A 16968-nucleotide genomic window follows, 5' to 3' on the forward strand; every position below is an offset into this window, starting at 1 on the left:
TGCGTAGGAAAGCCCTAAACTCAACAATACACATCCCCATGCCTTTTCGAATGCACCCAGAAGCAAAAACACAGATGTGATTTAAATGGGAGGAAGGTACCAGGAAGTTTTCAGAGCTCACCCTGCCGCCGTACTGCAGCATGGGCGCGGGCAGCACGCGGCCCGTCACCTCGGCCATTTCATCTCGCACGCGGAACTGGAACTCCTGCACGAACGGATCTGCCTCGTAGCTCGCGCCGCGCACCTATTATTACGGAGCAGTCCAGGTGAGAAAAAAGAGAGACGAGACAAAGAGAGAGAGTGTGATCGTCAGGGTTGAGTTCAAACTAGGGTTGAAGGGACGTTCGGATAATATAGTGCTTCCTTTGCACTGTACGTTCACATTAGTTGGCGAAAAGACGGCCTGGCCTACACTCTCCCGTTAAAATCTCAACATTTGGCGAGTTTTAAATGCATTAATTAAACTTCTCAACCTAATAAAAGCAATTAGGCTCGGCAAGTTATCAATTTAGCTGGTAATCCAACCCACTAGCTATGAAATTGCCTTCCTACATTCATCAGCGCCACTAACTGGCTGTTACTTTCAGGGTACGTATTCCCGCAGATGTAAATATAGATCCAGCACATTATACCGGATAAAATGAAAGATTTTGAGAAGCAGTACAACAGGAATCCGAGTGAGATCTGTGTAGGCCTCGAGGTACGCGTGTCATACGATTGTTTGAAGGAGTTCACGTGAGTGCGACTGCAAATACCTACTTTGCATACAGCTGAGAAAGTCCCACTTTGATTAGTCAATTGCAGTCCTGTCGCCAAATCGCCTACTCGTATAAGAAATCAACGGGTTGGATGTCGCTTTGACGCTTCACAGTGTGAATGCACAGTACTGGAGACTTTTTTTTTTTAACGTTTCTTTTTTTTAGTTTTCGCGGACGGGGCTACCTCTTCCGTCCACTAGGGGGCGACGGGATGCTCACCAATCTGCTGATCTCTTCCTGCCTGTCCGGTGCCGAGCGAGCTGTGGCTTTGATCATGGTGGACGTCTGGTTGTCGGTCAGCTTCTTAATGCAACGTTGACCAGCTACAACATTACACACCTGTAAGAAGACAATTCTAATTCAGACTAATGTAATTAGAGATCTAAACAAATTAATTATGAGTCATTACAAAGCGCTTATAATATATATAAGGTCATCAGCATGTCCCTATCCCCTTCAGTCTCCCCGTTCCCCTTTCAGTCTATGGGGGGCTCCCCAAAGCCACTGTCCCAGTCTCGCTTCAGTCTGTGAAGGACTCAAATAGGCTGACTGTCCCCGTCCCACTTCAGCTAATGGGGGCTCTGTTAGGATGACTGTCCCCGTCCCACTTCAGCCAATGGGGGCTCTGTTAGTATGACTGTCCCCGTCCCCGTTGCTGTCCCTCTAAGACTAAAGCAGTTCAGTGTGACAAGATCTGCACCTAAACAGGCATCTTTAAAGAGCTTGAGAGGACATTAAGCCGGGCGCTGTCTTTTCCCACTGGGACGCAGAGTGATCCGCCTCAGCTGTTAAAGATTAATGGGACTGCGCGAGAGTCACTCACCTCCAAGGGAAGGTAAGTGTGCTTCTGCTCTTGGCCCACCTGCAGGCATGGCAGATGGGGATATTTGAGCTGAAGGTTGTATTTCTCTCGGAAGTATTGTGCCACCGTCCTCTCCACGGTCTGGCCATTTTCCAATTGCAGTGGGAACCTGGGGGTTAACACAGGCAGTGAAAATCTGCTAAGAGAGAGGGGTCGCCCTGGAGCTCTTTTCAGATATCATCGGATCCAGCAACAGTTTACTTTGAAAGACGAACTTAATGAATGCATGAAACAAAACAGAACAGTTACATATGGAGATTTATATATGCCACTGAATTAAAATTGTCAAATTCTGAGTTGCTTTAGTTTAAACATCAAAATACCAAAAAAAAAAAAAAAAAAAAGAACAGCTAAAATTAAATCCACCGTTCTTACGTCTGGTGGCTGGCAGGCCGGCGGGTGACGTTACAGACCCTGTATTTCCTCCTCATGGTACCACAGTGGGTCACCTCCACTTTCAGACCTGTGGGATGGAGCAGACATTCTAAAGTGCATTTTGCTAGCCAGGACAACACGAAACTACAACAAATGCCGTTATCGTCTTGAGCTCTCTTTCTTAATCTGCCATCGTCTGAAGACGTCACAAAGAACTGCAGAAAGTGAACAATTGAATAGGTTCCAGGAGCAGGTCTATAGGTGTCATTTCAACTGTAATTGGTGATAAGATTGAATGTTTTGTGATGAGACGCCGAGCTGTGAAGAAAATCCCAGTGCACCAGCTGGAAAGGCCACTGCAAGGTAGCCACCTCAAAAACTTCTGCTCACATGTGAAGAATTTTCATATGGTCTTGTATTTCTGTACAATTGTTTTCTGTACAAATGTTACAATTCTTACACAACCGGTTAAAGATATTAGTACAAGTGTTATTAGAACGTTGGTGTCAGTAATGTGGCCTTCACTGTACATCTTGAAAACTGGGCTCTAGCTGATCAAGGGTGCTGCGGGGTGGTGCTGAACGGCCATAACGCACCTTTGATTTCTTTGGTGAATTTGACTCGGTGGGAGTCCGTGAGAGGGCGCGGCTGTTCGTCGATGTTGTGGATGTCCAGAACCTCACACATGAACTGAATTACAGGCTGGGCTTTGTAGAACGCCGTAGCGGACACTACAGCAACCGACCCAAATGGAAACAGAGGGGTTACCTTACAGAGCATAAGATGGAGCACCATAATTTGCATAATTTACTATAATAATTTGCTGATGACCACCCAATTTTCTGGTTTTGTTCATGTCCTATTCTGAATACCTACAACTTTTCAGCCATTTGACGGTTGTAAAACTGCTCAATGTCCTCTACCTTGGTTTTTAGCAATACAGCACTAACCGTCTATATTGAGGATCATTTTCCACATAGCTGGTCGCACTGACTGGTGGAAACCGAACCACACCTCCCTGCCCCCACCGAGTGGGTGGTCATAGCCCTCTGGGGAGGAGAAGAAGGATCGTCCTACAGGGGTGTACCTGACAAAAGATGCAGGGAGCAAAACCTAACAACTGGAAGCACCGCCGACCGGGATGCAGTCATTTTGGCAAACGCTGTCTAAACACAAATCAAATCTGGCAATCAACAAATTATACTAATCTGTTTAAAGCACTACGTCTAAATCATTTGAGAGGAAGCCCACCATTGTGACTTAGTCCCCATCATATGTCAGAGATGTAAAGATGGCTAACTGAGGATAATTTTACCCCATAGCTTCACAAGTTCTCGCTGACCTGCAAAAACAAGATGACGCTTACCTCATGGAAGGGAGGTGCCTCAGGACCACGTCCACAGCGTGGACAGGGTTGGTACTGATGGGCTTATCTAGCTCCATGGGCTCAGGCACACTCCGGCCTGTGAGCACCTCGTGTAACATGTGCCAGCTGACCGGTGACACAAACTTGATAGAGACTTTGAAGGGTCGGTCTTTGCCGCCCTCGCCAGGTAACGTCACATCGAGGTCCACCTAAAGCAAAAGGGCACTGGGTGTGGCTCTAGGTTTGCAGGATATATGTAGTACAGTTCCCTACTACAGCAGCACTGAATGAATGTGCACCGAGTGATCACTTTTTATATACGGCTAATCTAAATCTGAACCTCATGGGCTACCATACATTTTACCATTCTAAGCACTCCTGCCATTACTCTTCCACACTGAAACTGAGTTTCATGAGTGACCTTGGTTTGGTTTTGACCAAATGGCAGATGTTTGTTAGATGCTTCTAACATTCATGTTTACTGTAAATGAATTTCTAAATACTATTTATGCAAACACATATGAATACAGTGTAATATCCAGACATCACCTGACCTTAAAAAAAAAAAAAAAAAAAACATAATTCAGTAAAGATGCCTCTAGAAACGTGGCACAGCTGCACAGGGAACAAGACAAGTCAGCTAACTACTGCGTTCACGCAAATGACCAAAAAAAAAATTCACATATTGGTACAACTTTAGAGTATGTTTACAACACGAACTGGAAACTCTGTGTACATCACTATTGTTTATTTTGCTGTTTTATTATTTTTGTATTTGTGTGTGTGTGTGTGTGCCTGCTTTACCCCTCCTGCAGCCACTGGGAGAGGGTGTGCAGTGTAGAGACTTCTTTTGCCATCATACACCGGTTTTATGTCCCCAAAGATGGTCACCTTAAAATGCTGTACCATGGAGTCCACAACCTCCCTGCAGGGGCCAGTGAGACAGACAAGGCAAAACCCACGGGCGGGTTAGGGAAGTGTTTTGGGCGAGTCTGGTCATCAGATGACCATTTTAAGGCACACTTTATAATTCTGATATGATCTAAGACCCTTCTAGTTAAAGCTGACATATTCTGACATGTATTTGCATATAAAGACAAAAACCAATTCAACTGTTTGCTGACTTAGGTTCCAGATCTCAGGGGTCACCGGCTTTTCCTCAAACGCCAACAGTGGTGTGTTTTGCGCTACACAGAGTGCCTGACAGTGCTCAACAAGAGCAAAATATCTGAAGTGTGCATATTTGGCACCTGTTGACGCGGCGTGGGCATCGCTCAGGCCTGATGTCCACTTCGTACAGGTAGACGTCCATCTTGGGGATGTCCACTTGGAAGCAGTTGGCCAGCAGTTTGATAGGTTTCCCCATGGTGCCGCAGCCAGGTCTCCGGGGCACAGGGAAGAGGGGCACAGCCCCAACGGCTCCTGCACGCATTTACATGAGGAAAATAAACCATGGAGAGGCTCATCGAAATTGCTTTAGAAAAAACACCCTTCATGAGTTAAGTATAAAGTGCTAATACTTAAAAGTAAAAAACAAAGTAAAAATATCTTACTGTTATCTAAATCAAACTAATTTTAGACTATTAATAATATGATTTATAAATGCCAGACACTTTGGTCTAAATAACATTAAAAAAAAATCTGCTTCAACCTGTTCGTTGCTAATTCTACATCAAACACTGTTATACACATTCCCCTACAAAAGGTGAAAGAATTATTTTATTTGAAAGATTTGATTGAAAGGTTTAGGACAGTACAGGACCAGGGCTAAATCTGTGTGGCTCACCTCTGAACTAGCAGAAGCAGGATATTAGTAATTCTTCTAATAATCACCATAATCAGTTTAACTGCTTAAAACTACTCTCAATCAGGACACAGTGCCAATCTGAAGTTTATAATCTAACCACCCACAAGATATTTATACATATAATACTTTACCAAGAGAAAATGACTAAGCAAATTTAAATCTAATCATAAATCATTTTTGGTATGCATATACTATTTATACACATACATTATGTAGAAGATGAATGGGTGATATTTACGCAACCCTGTCACCATAAAAATGTTGACCAGCACAACAGCAGTAACAATTAGCAATCAACTTCGACCACTGATGCAGGAGGAATCAAGGTGAAAACTTGCACAAGTGAGACCGACGTGCTAAGAAACCAAACGTTTATTTAACAAAGACGGGTACCTGACCTCAATCATTTCCTCCAAAAGCCTACTCAATGGAAACACCAGGGTGACTGACATCAAAGACTAACCAGACACCTGCAACCCACACCTTACTGTCACACGTCCCCATCAGCGTGTGAAAGTAAAACCCAAAATATTCCGCTAAAAGTTTGGGCAGCAAAATATCCTTGAACCAAAATTGAGACACAGTGATGTCAAAGGTTTAAGTCATCTGTTTTTTTTAGTCTTCCCCCTTTAAAAATGCACATCTTTCCCTCTTAAAGAAGGACTCTAATCACCAAAATAGCTTTATATGTCGGCTGTATAGCATATACTGCAGACCATTAGAAAGTCACTTTAAGGGTTCAGTTGAAACCTTGATTGCGCGTGGTGTCCTCATAATGTACTGAGACGCAGAAGTCTGGACAAACATAAGCCACACCGACTTCATCTTAAGATTCTAAAAACTGATAACATGCAAGTCATAAATGACCCAGGACAAACCCAGCACGCGCTGAAGGACTGACTAAGGTAACAGGATAAGAGAGGGTGATTTACTGATTTCCACAGTAAGGGCCGAGATGGTAAGGGACTGAGAACCAAAAGGAACTCTGCCGCTCCGTCTGACTTATAGCTCCCAGTGTGCCATCTCCATGCCGACCACACCCATGTGACGCCCACTATCCATGGCAACCAACACCCCCCACTAACAAGCAATAAGTGGAAAACAGGTGCTTCCACATATATTCACTCATACACCAAGTCACAAACTCATGCAAATGCAGACACTCTATACACACAGCTGATATCATATCTAAGTAGGTTAAAATGCGTAACCCCCCCCCCCCCCAAATCCCCGTACATATACATACACACCCACCTACACATGGTCAAGTTAATACATTTTTAAATTTTGCCTGTAATTCCTGAAAGGAGACTCTAATTATAGCTCATGCTCAGATACAGTATGGGGTCGGCAGAAGAGGTTTACATGTGAGAACTTGGGTTTAGCAGAGTGTCTTACAATGGGATATAACAATGCATCTGTACACAATTTGTAGCAGCAGCAGGAATAGTAGTAGTATTGTTAGGTTAATACTTATTAATAAATTATTCTTATGTTCATTTTAATAACTCCTCTCTTAAAAACATGGATTTAATCAGTATTTTAACATTTAAATATTTAAAACTTCATTTGTATGGGTGGTAGTTGATTGACACAGCAGTCGGCAAATCAGTCGCTATGACAACAACCGCTTAGAAGGCTCCCCCTTTCTCCAGGGTGGCCATACCGGTAGCTCGACCAGTGGCCGCACCTGAGTGACACCACCTGAGATCGACAACCGAGCCACAATGCAGTGACGTCGGAAGAACAAGTGCGTCAGGATACTCCACACATGGTGATGACAACCCGGCGAAACCAAAAGTCATCGCCGCCACACAAATTAGATGGACTAGCACAAAACATCTATTAGTTCAAAGTCCTTAGAATCCCGATACTTTAAAACAAGACTAATCTGGGCTGTGTGTATGTGGATTCCATTCATTTTTTATTTTTTTTTGCACAACTACAGTAAACATATGGTCGACCGTGAAAGTACTGGCACTGCAGTACATACTAACAAAGTACTAGCCAGTCCATACTTCGTAGCTCATAAGCAAAACAAATGATATATGTATTATTGTATCTGGACACAACACGCACCTGAAGTGCCGATTTCCATTCATGAGGTCTCTGCCCGGATCTAGCCGGCTCCAGTCTGCTCCTCGCCCTCTCCTACTTGGGCTGATAACGTAGGCCAGTTAGGGTCAGCTTGCACTGCGCTTCATTCGGTTGTCCTTTGACGTTTGGCGGACCTCTGTAATAGCTCCCAGATGAAAAGTAACCAAACTCTTGGAAAAATTGGGAAAAAAAGAGAGTCCAAGAGTCAGATTTTTTTTAGCTACTACCACGGAGTTTTTGTACGACTCAAGTGCACCTAGAATCGTTCACAATATCACAGTCAAAGCGGCATTTTATACCTAAATTACTATAATTTTTTCTATGACTACAAAACGTATGTTGCTGGACAGACGGTAAAGCTATTCGTCCTTCTTTGCCGGTTACTCTCTAACTCCCTTTCGGTGCTGTTACCGGTTCACCATCTCACTACAGTCGGGGACCCTACAGGAAATACCAACGGCAGGAAACAACGTCACTTCCGAGAATGGTATCATACCTTTGATCTGGTTTTGATGGTTAAATCATGATCAGCATTAGGAAATATAACCGAGAAATGAACATATACGCCTAACTTCTCACTGAAATCAGTAGGCCTTTTCCTTTCAGATATAATATATATCTTCTGGGGATTATAATAGGCTAGTGTAGATGTGGAGGTAACTCAAGAAAAAGACGTCTACAGTAACTCAAAAAAGTGGTTTCAGTCACAATAAGTCATAGGCGAAATTAGATATGCTCAACTTGGTGTTTAACAGTGTCCGCAATATTACACGTTTTCGTACAGACCATATTACTTGATTATAGCTTATGGTCTGGAGATGGCGACATTGCATATTTTCTTAACCGTGTTTACCGAAGAAGAAGATAAACCAGGCCTCCTTCAGCATCCTTAGCAAGTCGCGTATTTATAAACTTCTGTAATTCTGCCGCTGTTTAGGGTACGTTGTTACAGACATTCTATTATGTAAAAACGAAAGTAATGTAAATGTTTATTTTACACATCTAAATCCCCAATATTTATGGTTTATATACCAAAGTATTTTTTGTTTGTTTGTTTTAACAACACGCTGTTTAGAAATACTTCCACATTTTCTACGGTACCACAGGCTCCTGGGACTTTTTTCACTCACACTGTTCCAAGTGTCTTGCGAGCGCCTAACAGTCTCGAGCGCTTAACAGTCTCTATCTGGCAAGTGAATGTTGTTAATTACTCTCGGTCTTCTGCTTCCATGACGGTGTAATATTAAAACTTAATGTCATTTCATCCTTTTTAAAGGAATGGATAAAGTAATTAATTGCTTCAGCAAGCGTCCAGACGCTGTAGTCAGGCTGATCTGCTTCCCTTGGGCCGGTGGAGGGTCGACGCACTATGCGCGCTGGGGTCAGCTTCTTAACAGCTCTGTAGAAGGTAGTATATTTGCTTTATCAAGTTCATATTTTGAATTATAGATTCTCATTTTTTCCATGTATACTGTGTTGTACTGTTGATGTGTTGCTGCACCACCCCTCGGAGATGAATTAGAAGACTAATTCCTTTAATTTCCTGATATATTAAAGACCGTTTGGTGTTGCCTATATTTGTATTAAAGACTTTGCCTCGTTGCTGCATCTTAATGCCCGGCCCTGTTGCTTCGTGTCCCGACTGCAGTGTACTCGGTCCGACTACGGGGTAGGGAAGGACGAACCAAAGAGCCCTTCTTTCAGCACATGCAGGAGATTCTTGATGAGGTCATCGACGTGCTGCTGCCAGAACTCAAGGAGAAACCATTCGCCCTGTTTGGACACAGGTTAGGTACTATTATGTAGATGCAGATGAAGACATCGTTTTAATGAGGTAAATAGGTGAAGTAAAATGAATAAGAAACCTCTTTCCAGACACAGTCTAGAATGTTTGTTGGCAGCATTTTCATCTAGATTTTCAGAGCTTTATCTTTTTTACCTGTTTTTCTGCATTGCCTTGACACAGATTCTATAGTTGTGTCACCATACTTTGTCATTATACAGACACAATGAAATTTGAAATCTCATAGTGTCAAATGCGCATCGAATAAACGAAATTAGAATAATATTGTGTAGTCTTTTAAAAACAGAAAGAGAAATGGACAATGTAGGATCTAAAAGGTGTGCATATTAATTCATAAGTAGATGTTGAAAAGTGCAAGTGTAGCTGTTAACAGAAAGGGCTTAATGGGAGCTGATACTTATTGTATATATTGTGTATATATTGTATATTGTGTGTGTGTGTGTGTGTATATTGCACACAATTAAGTCAATGTGTTGAGTGGGTGATGCAGAAGTTTAGTTCAGGCAGATTATCTGAAGATTTATCAGAATGTTGGCCCTTATTTGTAATGACCAAGTAGTCTGTCTGTCTACTCACTGTGGCTCTTTGTCATCAGTTTTGGGGCTATTACTACTTATGCCTTTGCTGAGTATGTGAAGAAAGTTCACAACCTTGAACCAGTGCATGTATTTCTCTCCGGAACATCTGCACCTTATGTAAGTGTTCTTGGCAAATGATTTTGCAGTATGGTGGTGATTTCAAAGGAAGGAGGGAGCATCGTATAATTTAAAAGTGGCACATATTCAAGTCCAGTACCAGGCATTATATGTCTTGAAGGGAAGGGTCAACAAGCAACCAAAAGATGGCTACTGTTAGATAGTTTGGTTGAGCTTTCCCTTTAAAAGTAGCATAAAATTATCTTCTGGTACATCACTTTAGGATTGTGCTCCACAATGTAACACTTTGGCTATTACAGTTTAATCACCATCTCTCCCAGTCTGAAACTAGACTACAGGCCCCACGAAGGAGCCAGCTGTCTGATGAAGAATTCCTCCAGTGGATGACCTCTATTGGAGGAACGCCTCCTGAAATTTTGGCCAATAACGAAGTGCTGAAGCTATTCCTGCCTGCTTTGAAAGCCGACCTTAGTGTAGTTGAGAACTACAGGTGGGTGGTGTTAATTTTTGAAGGTACCCATCACTGGTTTGGACACTGTACCCAGAAGCTGTGTGTATACATGTGTGTGTATGTGTGTATGTGTATGTGTGTGTGTGACGCAGGTGCAGCAGGCCAACGCATTCTTTCCTGTCTTGCCCAGTCTCGTGCTTTGATGGCAAGGAGGACGTGCCACATGACCTGCAAGGTAAGCATCAGAGCCTTTCATGGTGGTCCGTCACCAAGGACGGTTTGCTACATTGGTATCCACTTTATCACCACAGTGTGGAGATGTCCGTTAACAATGCACATAGACACTTTGGAAAATTATGAGCAAACTTTAGAATAGTTTCATGCAGTTTTGGGTTTTCACTTGTACTTTAGGACTCAAACCTCTGTATATTGCATATTTAACCATGTTATCAAGTCTTTTGCTATCTAAAGTGTCAGAAGTTCATTATATACCACATACACCTAAAAGTTTTATCGTAATATTGCATTAGTTAAAACATCTGGGTTCAAGTCTAGCTCTTGTCTGAACAATTAATATATGATCCTTATAACATATCTATGTCTTATTTTACAGCATGGAAGTGTATGACAACTGGTGATTTCACTGTGCAGATGCTTTGTGGATCACATTTCTATCTGAAAGATGCAGCAAATGAGAAAGTCATACTGGACTACATCACAAAGCACCTAGAGACATCTGAGATGGACTATTTGTAGAGTAGACTTAAATGGTCCCATCAAGGATTCAACTCTACCTGCTACTTTTGCAAATGGAATATGATTGAAAAGGCTTGCAAACTGACTTTGTGACATCCACAGACTATAGTGAGCAAGGCATTACTACATTGATTTTGTTATTTAATAATTTGCCTTAGTTCTGATGGTATTTTAATTAAATGAAACACCTGGCCAGATAATGAAATTTTATTATTTTAAAACGTGACACCATTTCACACAGTTGTAAATAATTTTAAAATAATAGATGTAAATGAACTTGAAATATATGTTGGCCCTGGTTCACTTTGAGATGTTTCTCCTTTTTAGGTAACTGGTCTTCTATCTAAGTAAAGAGATCTTGTGTACCTGATATATTAATGTGCAATTACTGAGAAATAGTTGGCAGACACTACTTTTCTGAAAGGGAAAAAGTCTCATGAGTAAATGGTTTCCTCTGTGACGTGTGTGTACACCGTGTACTGTTAAACAGTAGGATAAGCATTAGTACAAGCAAAGAAATAACAGCATTGCACTGATTTAGTGTACAAGTTCCTCAGGTAGTGCTTACAGACAGCAGTTTGTAAGACAGGCAGCAAGTTCTGAACTGCAAAACAACATGGAAGACTTTGCAAACTACGGATGTGGGTAACATGGTGTATATGACAAAAACAAAGTATCTGATATCAGTGGCAAGGGACATTAAATCATAGGAAAAAAGTGTAGAAGTGGGGAAACTGACCTTGGGTGATTAAACCTGGGGGTATAATGTATGATGTAGAGGCTAACAGCTTTTTTATTTTTGGAAATTGGCTGATGCACATGTCTTCTGTGATTGACATCTGGAATTCCTTGTGGCCCTGGCTTTCTCTGTGAGTTTCCTCCTGACCCAACTGCTCAGTTTGGATAATGTATTCATAGTAGAAGGTAAAGTATTCCCAAAGGTCCAGACTCCTTTTTGAGTCCTGATCAAGTTGGAAGTTTTTTTATTTTGTTTTGTTTTTTTGTTGGGGTTTTTTTGGGGTGTGTGTGGGGGGGGGGGGGGGGGGGGTGGTATGGTTGATTCTGTCCAGGTACTGGCTGGATAAGAAATATCTCACACAGTTGTTTAATTTTGAAGTCTTCTACATTTTGAAACCTGCTTATATTAAATATCCTAATGTTCTTAGACAGGGTAGCTTATTTTTCTAATATTGTAGAGATAATTAGTTAAGGTCTGCCAGAGACCATGTCATGAGGCTATGCTCAAGTTTCAGCTTTTGCTGAAATCTATTGTTTGGGTTGTTGAGAATCAGGTTTTGAATCGTCTAAGAAGGTTTTAAGTCATCCCTGTTGTTGAATTATAAATTGGGTTGTTTGTTGTTGTCGTTTAGGAAGATTTATGATCTTTCATAAGAGGTGTTTTTAGAACCTTATTCAGGAGATCCCTAGAGAAAGATCAACTTAAAACATTTAAAAATTCAGTAGCATTGGGATCTTCTCTTATTTGCACGTTAATGTCCTTTTCGTTATAGTAGACAATTATATCTGCATATCTTTAATTTGATTTTTATTTCAATAATTTGATATCTACTAATAATACTGTCGTCCAAACGGCGATCTGTTTACCGTTGCTACGGGATTTCGGTTAAGAAGCGGTTGCGTCTGCCTGTTGCCAGGAGACAGGACGCTTGTAAACGCTTTGCTGTTAGACGCGCACACAAAAGGCGCACCCGCAAATTCCAGCACTTCGGGTAAGTTAACAGGTTTGGGAATTACATTCGCAGTCGCGCTTTTTTGTTGCTGTTATTGTTGCCTACTCTGTGTTATGAAATTAATTATAATTTTTATAGTACCTATACACAGTGAAAAGGAGAAAATATTCTTGCGTAAACACTCTTCAAAGCCTACTTAAATAAGAGAGGCTACTCCTATGACCAGTAATTCAAACACATTTATTCGTTATCCACAGTTATCCTTGACACAGACCACCACACATGGCCACCCTAAGCATGAAGCCAGGTCTCCGCTGTGGCGTCTCGGACTGGGAGAACAGCAACAAACAGATCTCACACACTGCTGAGCACATGAGACACACATCTCATGAGATACGACAGGAGGGGAGAGCTCTGCGGGATGAAACGACCAATAAGGTAACAAATCCACTAGGAAATCCACTAGGGATGGAGCTGGATCTCAGTTGTGACACCAAGAAGGTTTACCACAGAGACTAAACTTGAGCATACCAAAAATGTTACAGATGAAAGCTAGATAGATGAACATAAGAAAACCTGAACAACACTACAAAGCTTCTGAGTTCACTCTTTCACCTTCAGACGATCTGGGATGAGTATGATAACAGCTGTCGGCTGAGTGACAGGATTTCTGACGTCGTGCGCTGGAAGAAGATCCTGGAGGACTATGCGCAGAAAGTGGACGTGGAAATGGATGCTCTCACTCTAGTGAGTCTGTAACACAGAACTGTGTGTGATTGTAACAACTACAAAAAAAGCTGATATCTGTCTGTATAGTGTCCTTGAGTCTGAGAAAGGCACTATATCCATGTAAATAATAATAATAATAATAATAATCTCTACACAGAAATATAGACACATTGACATCGTTAGTCACTCGTAATTATGAATGTTTAGATGAAGCCGTAGAAATAGTAACATCTTAAAAAGTGTCAACTAGCTAAGCATGAGTCTATTAGCTAAATAGCCCAACAAGAAACCTTTGAATCGTGTGCAAATTTTGACTGAAACAGATGTCTCTCTTAAGGCAAAGGAAGAACTCGAGCGTGCTCTTGTAGCGACGGCGCTGCCACTAGAGGTCACTGCTGAGTGCTTGACTTTGAGGGACGGTCGGCGGGGAAACGAACTGGTGATCGACTCGGTGGAGGCCGAGCTGAAGAAGGAGGTGGAGGTGATTGACGGGGCGCAGCGTGTCCTGCAGCAGGGAATTGGGCAGGCCTTCGAACAGCTGTGGTGAGACGCACAAATCATGACCAACTTCACATAATCCACGCATATATGCCCCGCCTTATAGTCTCTAATGGTGACAGACGTGTTTAGTTTGCTACAGGAAGCCCGTCACCAACTGACCCACGACCTTCAGCACAAGATGGAAGCGTTGGATGTAGACATGTCCTGCCTGTCGCTCAATGTAGCCTCACCCGAGATCTCACTGAAACACGATCCCACTAGAGTTCCAACTGGGTAAGGTAGCCAGTTAGTGTGCTAGCTTTTCATATTCTGGATGAAAACTGTTTTTAATATTCTGATCTCAATTAATGCTATAGGCGTAATCCACTAATCCCATACAGGAAGGGACGGTGTTAAGCCATTAAAGCTGGCAACGAGGGTGTCGCAGTAAAGTGCTTCTGGCGTATTTCTTACATTCTGCCTGAAATTGCGGTTGTAGTTCCACAACTCCCCAGCAGTGGGAGCAGTTCAGCCACTACAATATATCTCGAGCCAAAGCGGAGATGCAGAATTCTCTGCAGCTGAGAGAGAATATCAGCCTCGGTAAAGCTCAGGTGAGAGAGGCGATGTGTACATGGGTGTTTGGTTGTTTACCTCTGAGAATGTTTACCTCATCTCTTGCTAAATCTAAAATCAGTCTATGTCTATTTTAATTTCATATAGATAAACAGATAAATAGACACACACACATTGAAAGTGTGTGAGAGAAATTACTGTATTAAAACACGTATTTCTTCTACTTCAGGTGCAAAATGAATTGGATGCTCAACGCATAGCTACAGAGTTTGCATTACGTAAGCGCACTCATCATGTGGAACAGGCTCACCAGGAACTCCTGTGGCAGCTAAAAACTGTAAACTTTAAAAAAAATAATCTTCCTCAAAGTAGATTGGTAGGGAAGGTTGGGAAGTATATTCTTTTTCGATTTGTTTGCATCCTGAATTTTGTCAGACACAGGATGAGATTAGTGAGCTGGAGGAAGATGTCCATGGACTGGAGAAGGACTTGCAAGCTAAAATGGCTCCTTTGAAGCTGGTGCACACGCGCTTGGAGAACAGAACCAAAAGGCCAGGCATGGATCTGTGCAGAGACCATGTAAGCCTCAAAACCCAAGTAGTTAATCTCTTCTTTCAGCAAATCCTTTGCAAAGTTTCAAGTATAATCCTGATTTGCTTTATTTCTTAATGTGTGAAGTGTTCTGATTGGCTCTCATGCCCTCTACTCAGGTACAGTATGGGCTGGTCGAGGAGGTCAAACAGCTGGATTCGACCATTTTGGCTCTGAAACAGAAACTGGCTAAGGCTCAGTGAGTCAATCCTGTTTTCATCTTTCTTTCCCAGTTTGTCTTCGGTAATGCTTACGCGTTGATTATTCAGTTCAAACTAATACTTTAAGAAGTAATATTGCATAACAATAATCTACAATACTTATTTAAAGCCATTTCTTTTAAACTACATTCAAGACATCACACTGCTTTCTAGGTCCATTAAGTCAACATTTTGGGGATGAACAACATACACTAACCACACACTAATAGAAATATCTACTTTGCACTTACATTCACTGCCAACTTAATTAGGTAATTAGCTTAGTTTGGATAATTAGGTTAATTACTACCTAACCAGTAGGTGAGTGTGTCAGTCTCTCTTTACCCCATTAATCACTGGTCAGTTTTTGACTACATGATCACTGCTGACTGGATGTTACTTTAGTGGCAAACCATCCTCAGTACAAAAGTTAAAGTAGTGTATGAATGTGGGTGCTGCATTATTGTCAATGTATTAAGTTGTGTTGAAGTAGAGGAATCAAGATGTAAAAATAAAAATCTTATTTGAATTAACACAATATGTATAATGCAGTAATTATATTATGATTATCATTGCCTACTAAGTGAAAAACTGCAAATTTGACTGCATATATCTAAAGAAAGTTAATTGCTAATTTGTCTATATAAAAGGCTGCTTCCCAGCTTTGAACATATGAGTCTTAAAATAGTCTTTAAGATTGGAATTGATTCAGAAATCAAGTGTCTGGTTTCTGTGTCTTTTTGCTAGGGATTCCTTGCAGTCCCTGCGTCAACATGAAGCTTGGATGCTGGAGGATCTCTCTCGTAAACAGGAGGCCATATCCCTGGAGCAACGTAGCACCCAGACCCGTCAGCGCCTGACCTTTGCTAATCAAACTGACACCTCAGTCTCAGCGGTGGTGCCCCTCACCAACTCCAGCAACAGGCACAAACTAGAGCTGGCATAACCGACGCACTCAGCCCCATCTCCTGTTTAAAACTACCCAGTCAGCCCCATGTCCTGGTGTAATCTACTCACTCAACCCCATGTCCTGGCCTGACAGTCTAACCTTTCCATGCATCATGAAGTATCAATCAAGTGCACTGGGTAGCACATGTATTTTCCTAAACTAGGCTTATTATATTTCAAAACAAGTCTTCCTAGTCTTACCCTTATAACACAGAATAAAAGATTTGTCTTGCAGGAATTTTACATGTTTTACATATATTGATGTGGTTTTGTTTCAGGTCTATCTGTATTCTTCTTAGTGTTATGTAGAAGACTTTTTAGTTGGAAAACAAATTACCAGATTAACTATATATATATAAAAAATTTTCTCCTAATGTCATTGCTGCCATAGCAACAATTCGCAGTGTGTGTGTGTGTGTGTGTGTGTGTGTGTGTGTGTATATATATATATATATATATATATATATATATATATATATATATATATATATGGGTTCACAAACCTTCAAGAAACACTGTACTGTATTATGTAATTGCATAACAATTTTATGTAAATGAATAGTTCTAGTACAGTTTCAAATGCTGAACACTGGTAACAATTTCTTTCTAACTCTGAACCTGTATAAGGATTTTCCTTTATTCATAAGTGATTTGTGTGTTTCTGTGATGTGGCACATGGATATTGTATGATGTTCACTATTAAACCTAAATAATGTGATGAAATGAATGAACTAAACTTCTCTGGACTTTTATTAGTTTTTAAATAACATAATGTGTTATACTAGCGTTCAATCAGAGAAGGGGTAAAAATGATGGATAAA

The 16968-nt window shown here is 41.4% G+C and overlaps 3 protein-coding genes across 5 annotated transcripts in view; 2 read left to right on the top strand and 1 right to left on the bottom strand.

Moving 5' to 3' along the window:
* The window catches only part of ago3b (argonaute RISC catalytic component 3b), a 25377-nt gene extending 17705 nt beyond the window's left edge, over positions 1-7672 (bottom strand). Inside the window, exons 1-10 of the mRNA XM_027011571.2 lie at positions 7248-7672; positions 4612-4783; positions 4166-4286; positions 3362-3570; positions 2946-3082; positions 2592-2726; positions 1996-2083; positions 1582-1729; positions 978-1097; positions 101-244 (exon numbers count right to left, since the gene is read on the bottom strand). Coding sequence (XP_026867372.2) covers positions 101-244; positions 978-1097; positions 1582-1729; positions 1996-2083; positions 2592-2726; positions 2946-3082; positions 3362-3570; positions 4166-4286; positions 4612-4783; positions 7248-7266 — 1293 coding nt within the window. The 5' untranslated portion in view covers positions 7267-7672. The remainder of the gene's footprint in view (positions 1-100; positions 245-977; positions 1098-1581; positions 1730-1995; positions 2084-2591; positions 2727-2945; positions 3083-3361; positions 3571-4165; positions 4287-4611; positions 4784-7247) is intronic.
* Positions 7673-8074: 402 nt separating this feature from the next.
* On the top strand, positions 8075-11235 carry olah (oleoyl-ACP hydrolase). 3 transcript variants are annotated; one of them, XM_035529422.1, is made up of 8 exons: positions 8076-8203; positions 8341-8454; positions 8542-8673; positions 8914-9052; positions 9665-9764; positions 10046-10215; positions 10329-10411; positions 10790-11235. In XM_035529422.1, exons 3-8 carry the CDS (start codon positions 8544-8546, stop codon positions 10930-10932), a joined length of 765 nt encoding a protein of 254 aa, XP_035385315.1. In that variant the 5' UTR covers positions 8076-8203; positions 8341-8454; positions 8542-8543; the 3' UTR covers positions 10933-11235. The 3 variants fall into 3 exon arrangements, with proteins under 3 accessions (XP_026867375.2, XP_035385315.1, XP_026867374.2); XM_027011573.2 differs by having other exon boundaries at positions 8372-8454; XM_027011574.2 differs by lacking the exon at positions 8341-8454 and having other exon boundaries at positions 8075-8203.
* A 147-nt stretch (positions 11236-11382) lies between these two features.
* tekt2 (tektin 2 (testicular)) lies at positions 11383-16563 on the top strand. The gene is made up of 11 exons (XM_027011551.2): positions 11383-11856; positions 12588-12662; positions 12881-13061; positions 13245-13370; positions 13690-13895; positions 13983-14126; positions 14332-14446; positions 14638-14745; positions 14844-14987; positions 15119-15198; positions 15947-16563. The coding sequence occupies exons 3-11, from the start codon at positions 12906-12908 to the stop codon at positions 16143-16145; spliced, it is 1278 nt and encodes a 425-aa protein (XP_026867352.1). The 5' UTR covers positions 11383-11856; positions 12588-12662; positions 12881-12905; the 3' UTR covers positions 16146-16563.
* Positions 16564-16968: the final 405 nt, after the last annotated feature.

Source organism: Electrophorus electricus, chromosome 8 (assembly GCF_013358815.1).
Source record: "Electrophorus electricus isolate fEleEle1 chromosome 8, fEleEle1.pri, whole genome shotgun sequence".
NCBI lineage: Eukaryota > Metazoa > Chordata > Actinopteri > Gymnotiformes > Gymnotidae > Electrophorus > Electrophorus electricus.

Bases quoted from the DNA above. Each gene is read 5' to 3' on its own strand.
- olah (XM_027011574.2), top strand. From the start codon at position 8,544: ATGGATAAAGTAATTAATTGCTTCAGCAAGCGTCCAGACGCTGTAGTC. The intron at 9,053-9,664 runs GTTAGGTACTAT...CTTTGTCATCAG, and splicing joins TTCGCCCTGTTTGGACACAG to TTTTGGGGCTATTACTACTT. The intron at 10,216-10,328 runs GTGGGTGGTGTT...TGTGTGACGCAG, and splicing joins AGTGTAGTTGAGAACTACAG to GTGCAGCAGGCCAACGCATT.
- tekt2 (XM_027011551.2), top strand. From the start codon at position 12,906: ATGGCCACCCTAAGCATGAAGCCAGGTCTCCGCTGTGGCGTCTCGGAC. The intron at 14,447-14,637 runs GTGAGAGAGGCG...CTTCTACTTCAG, and splicing joins TCAGCCTCGGTAAAGCTCAG to GTGCAAAATGAATTGGATGC. The intron at 15,199-15,946 runs GTGAGTCAATCC...TCTTTTTGCTAG, and splicing joins CAGAAACTGGCTAAGGCTCA to GGATTCCTTGCAGTCCCTGC.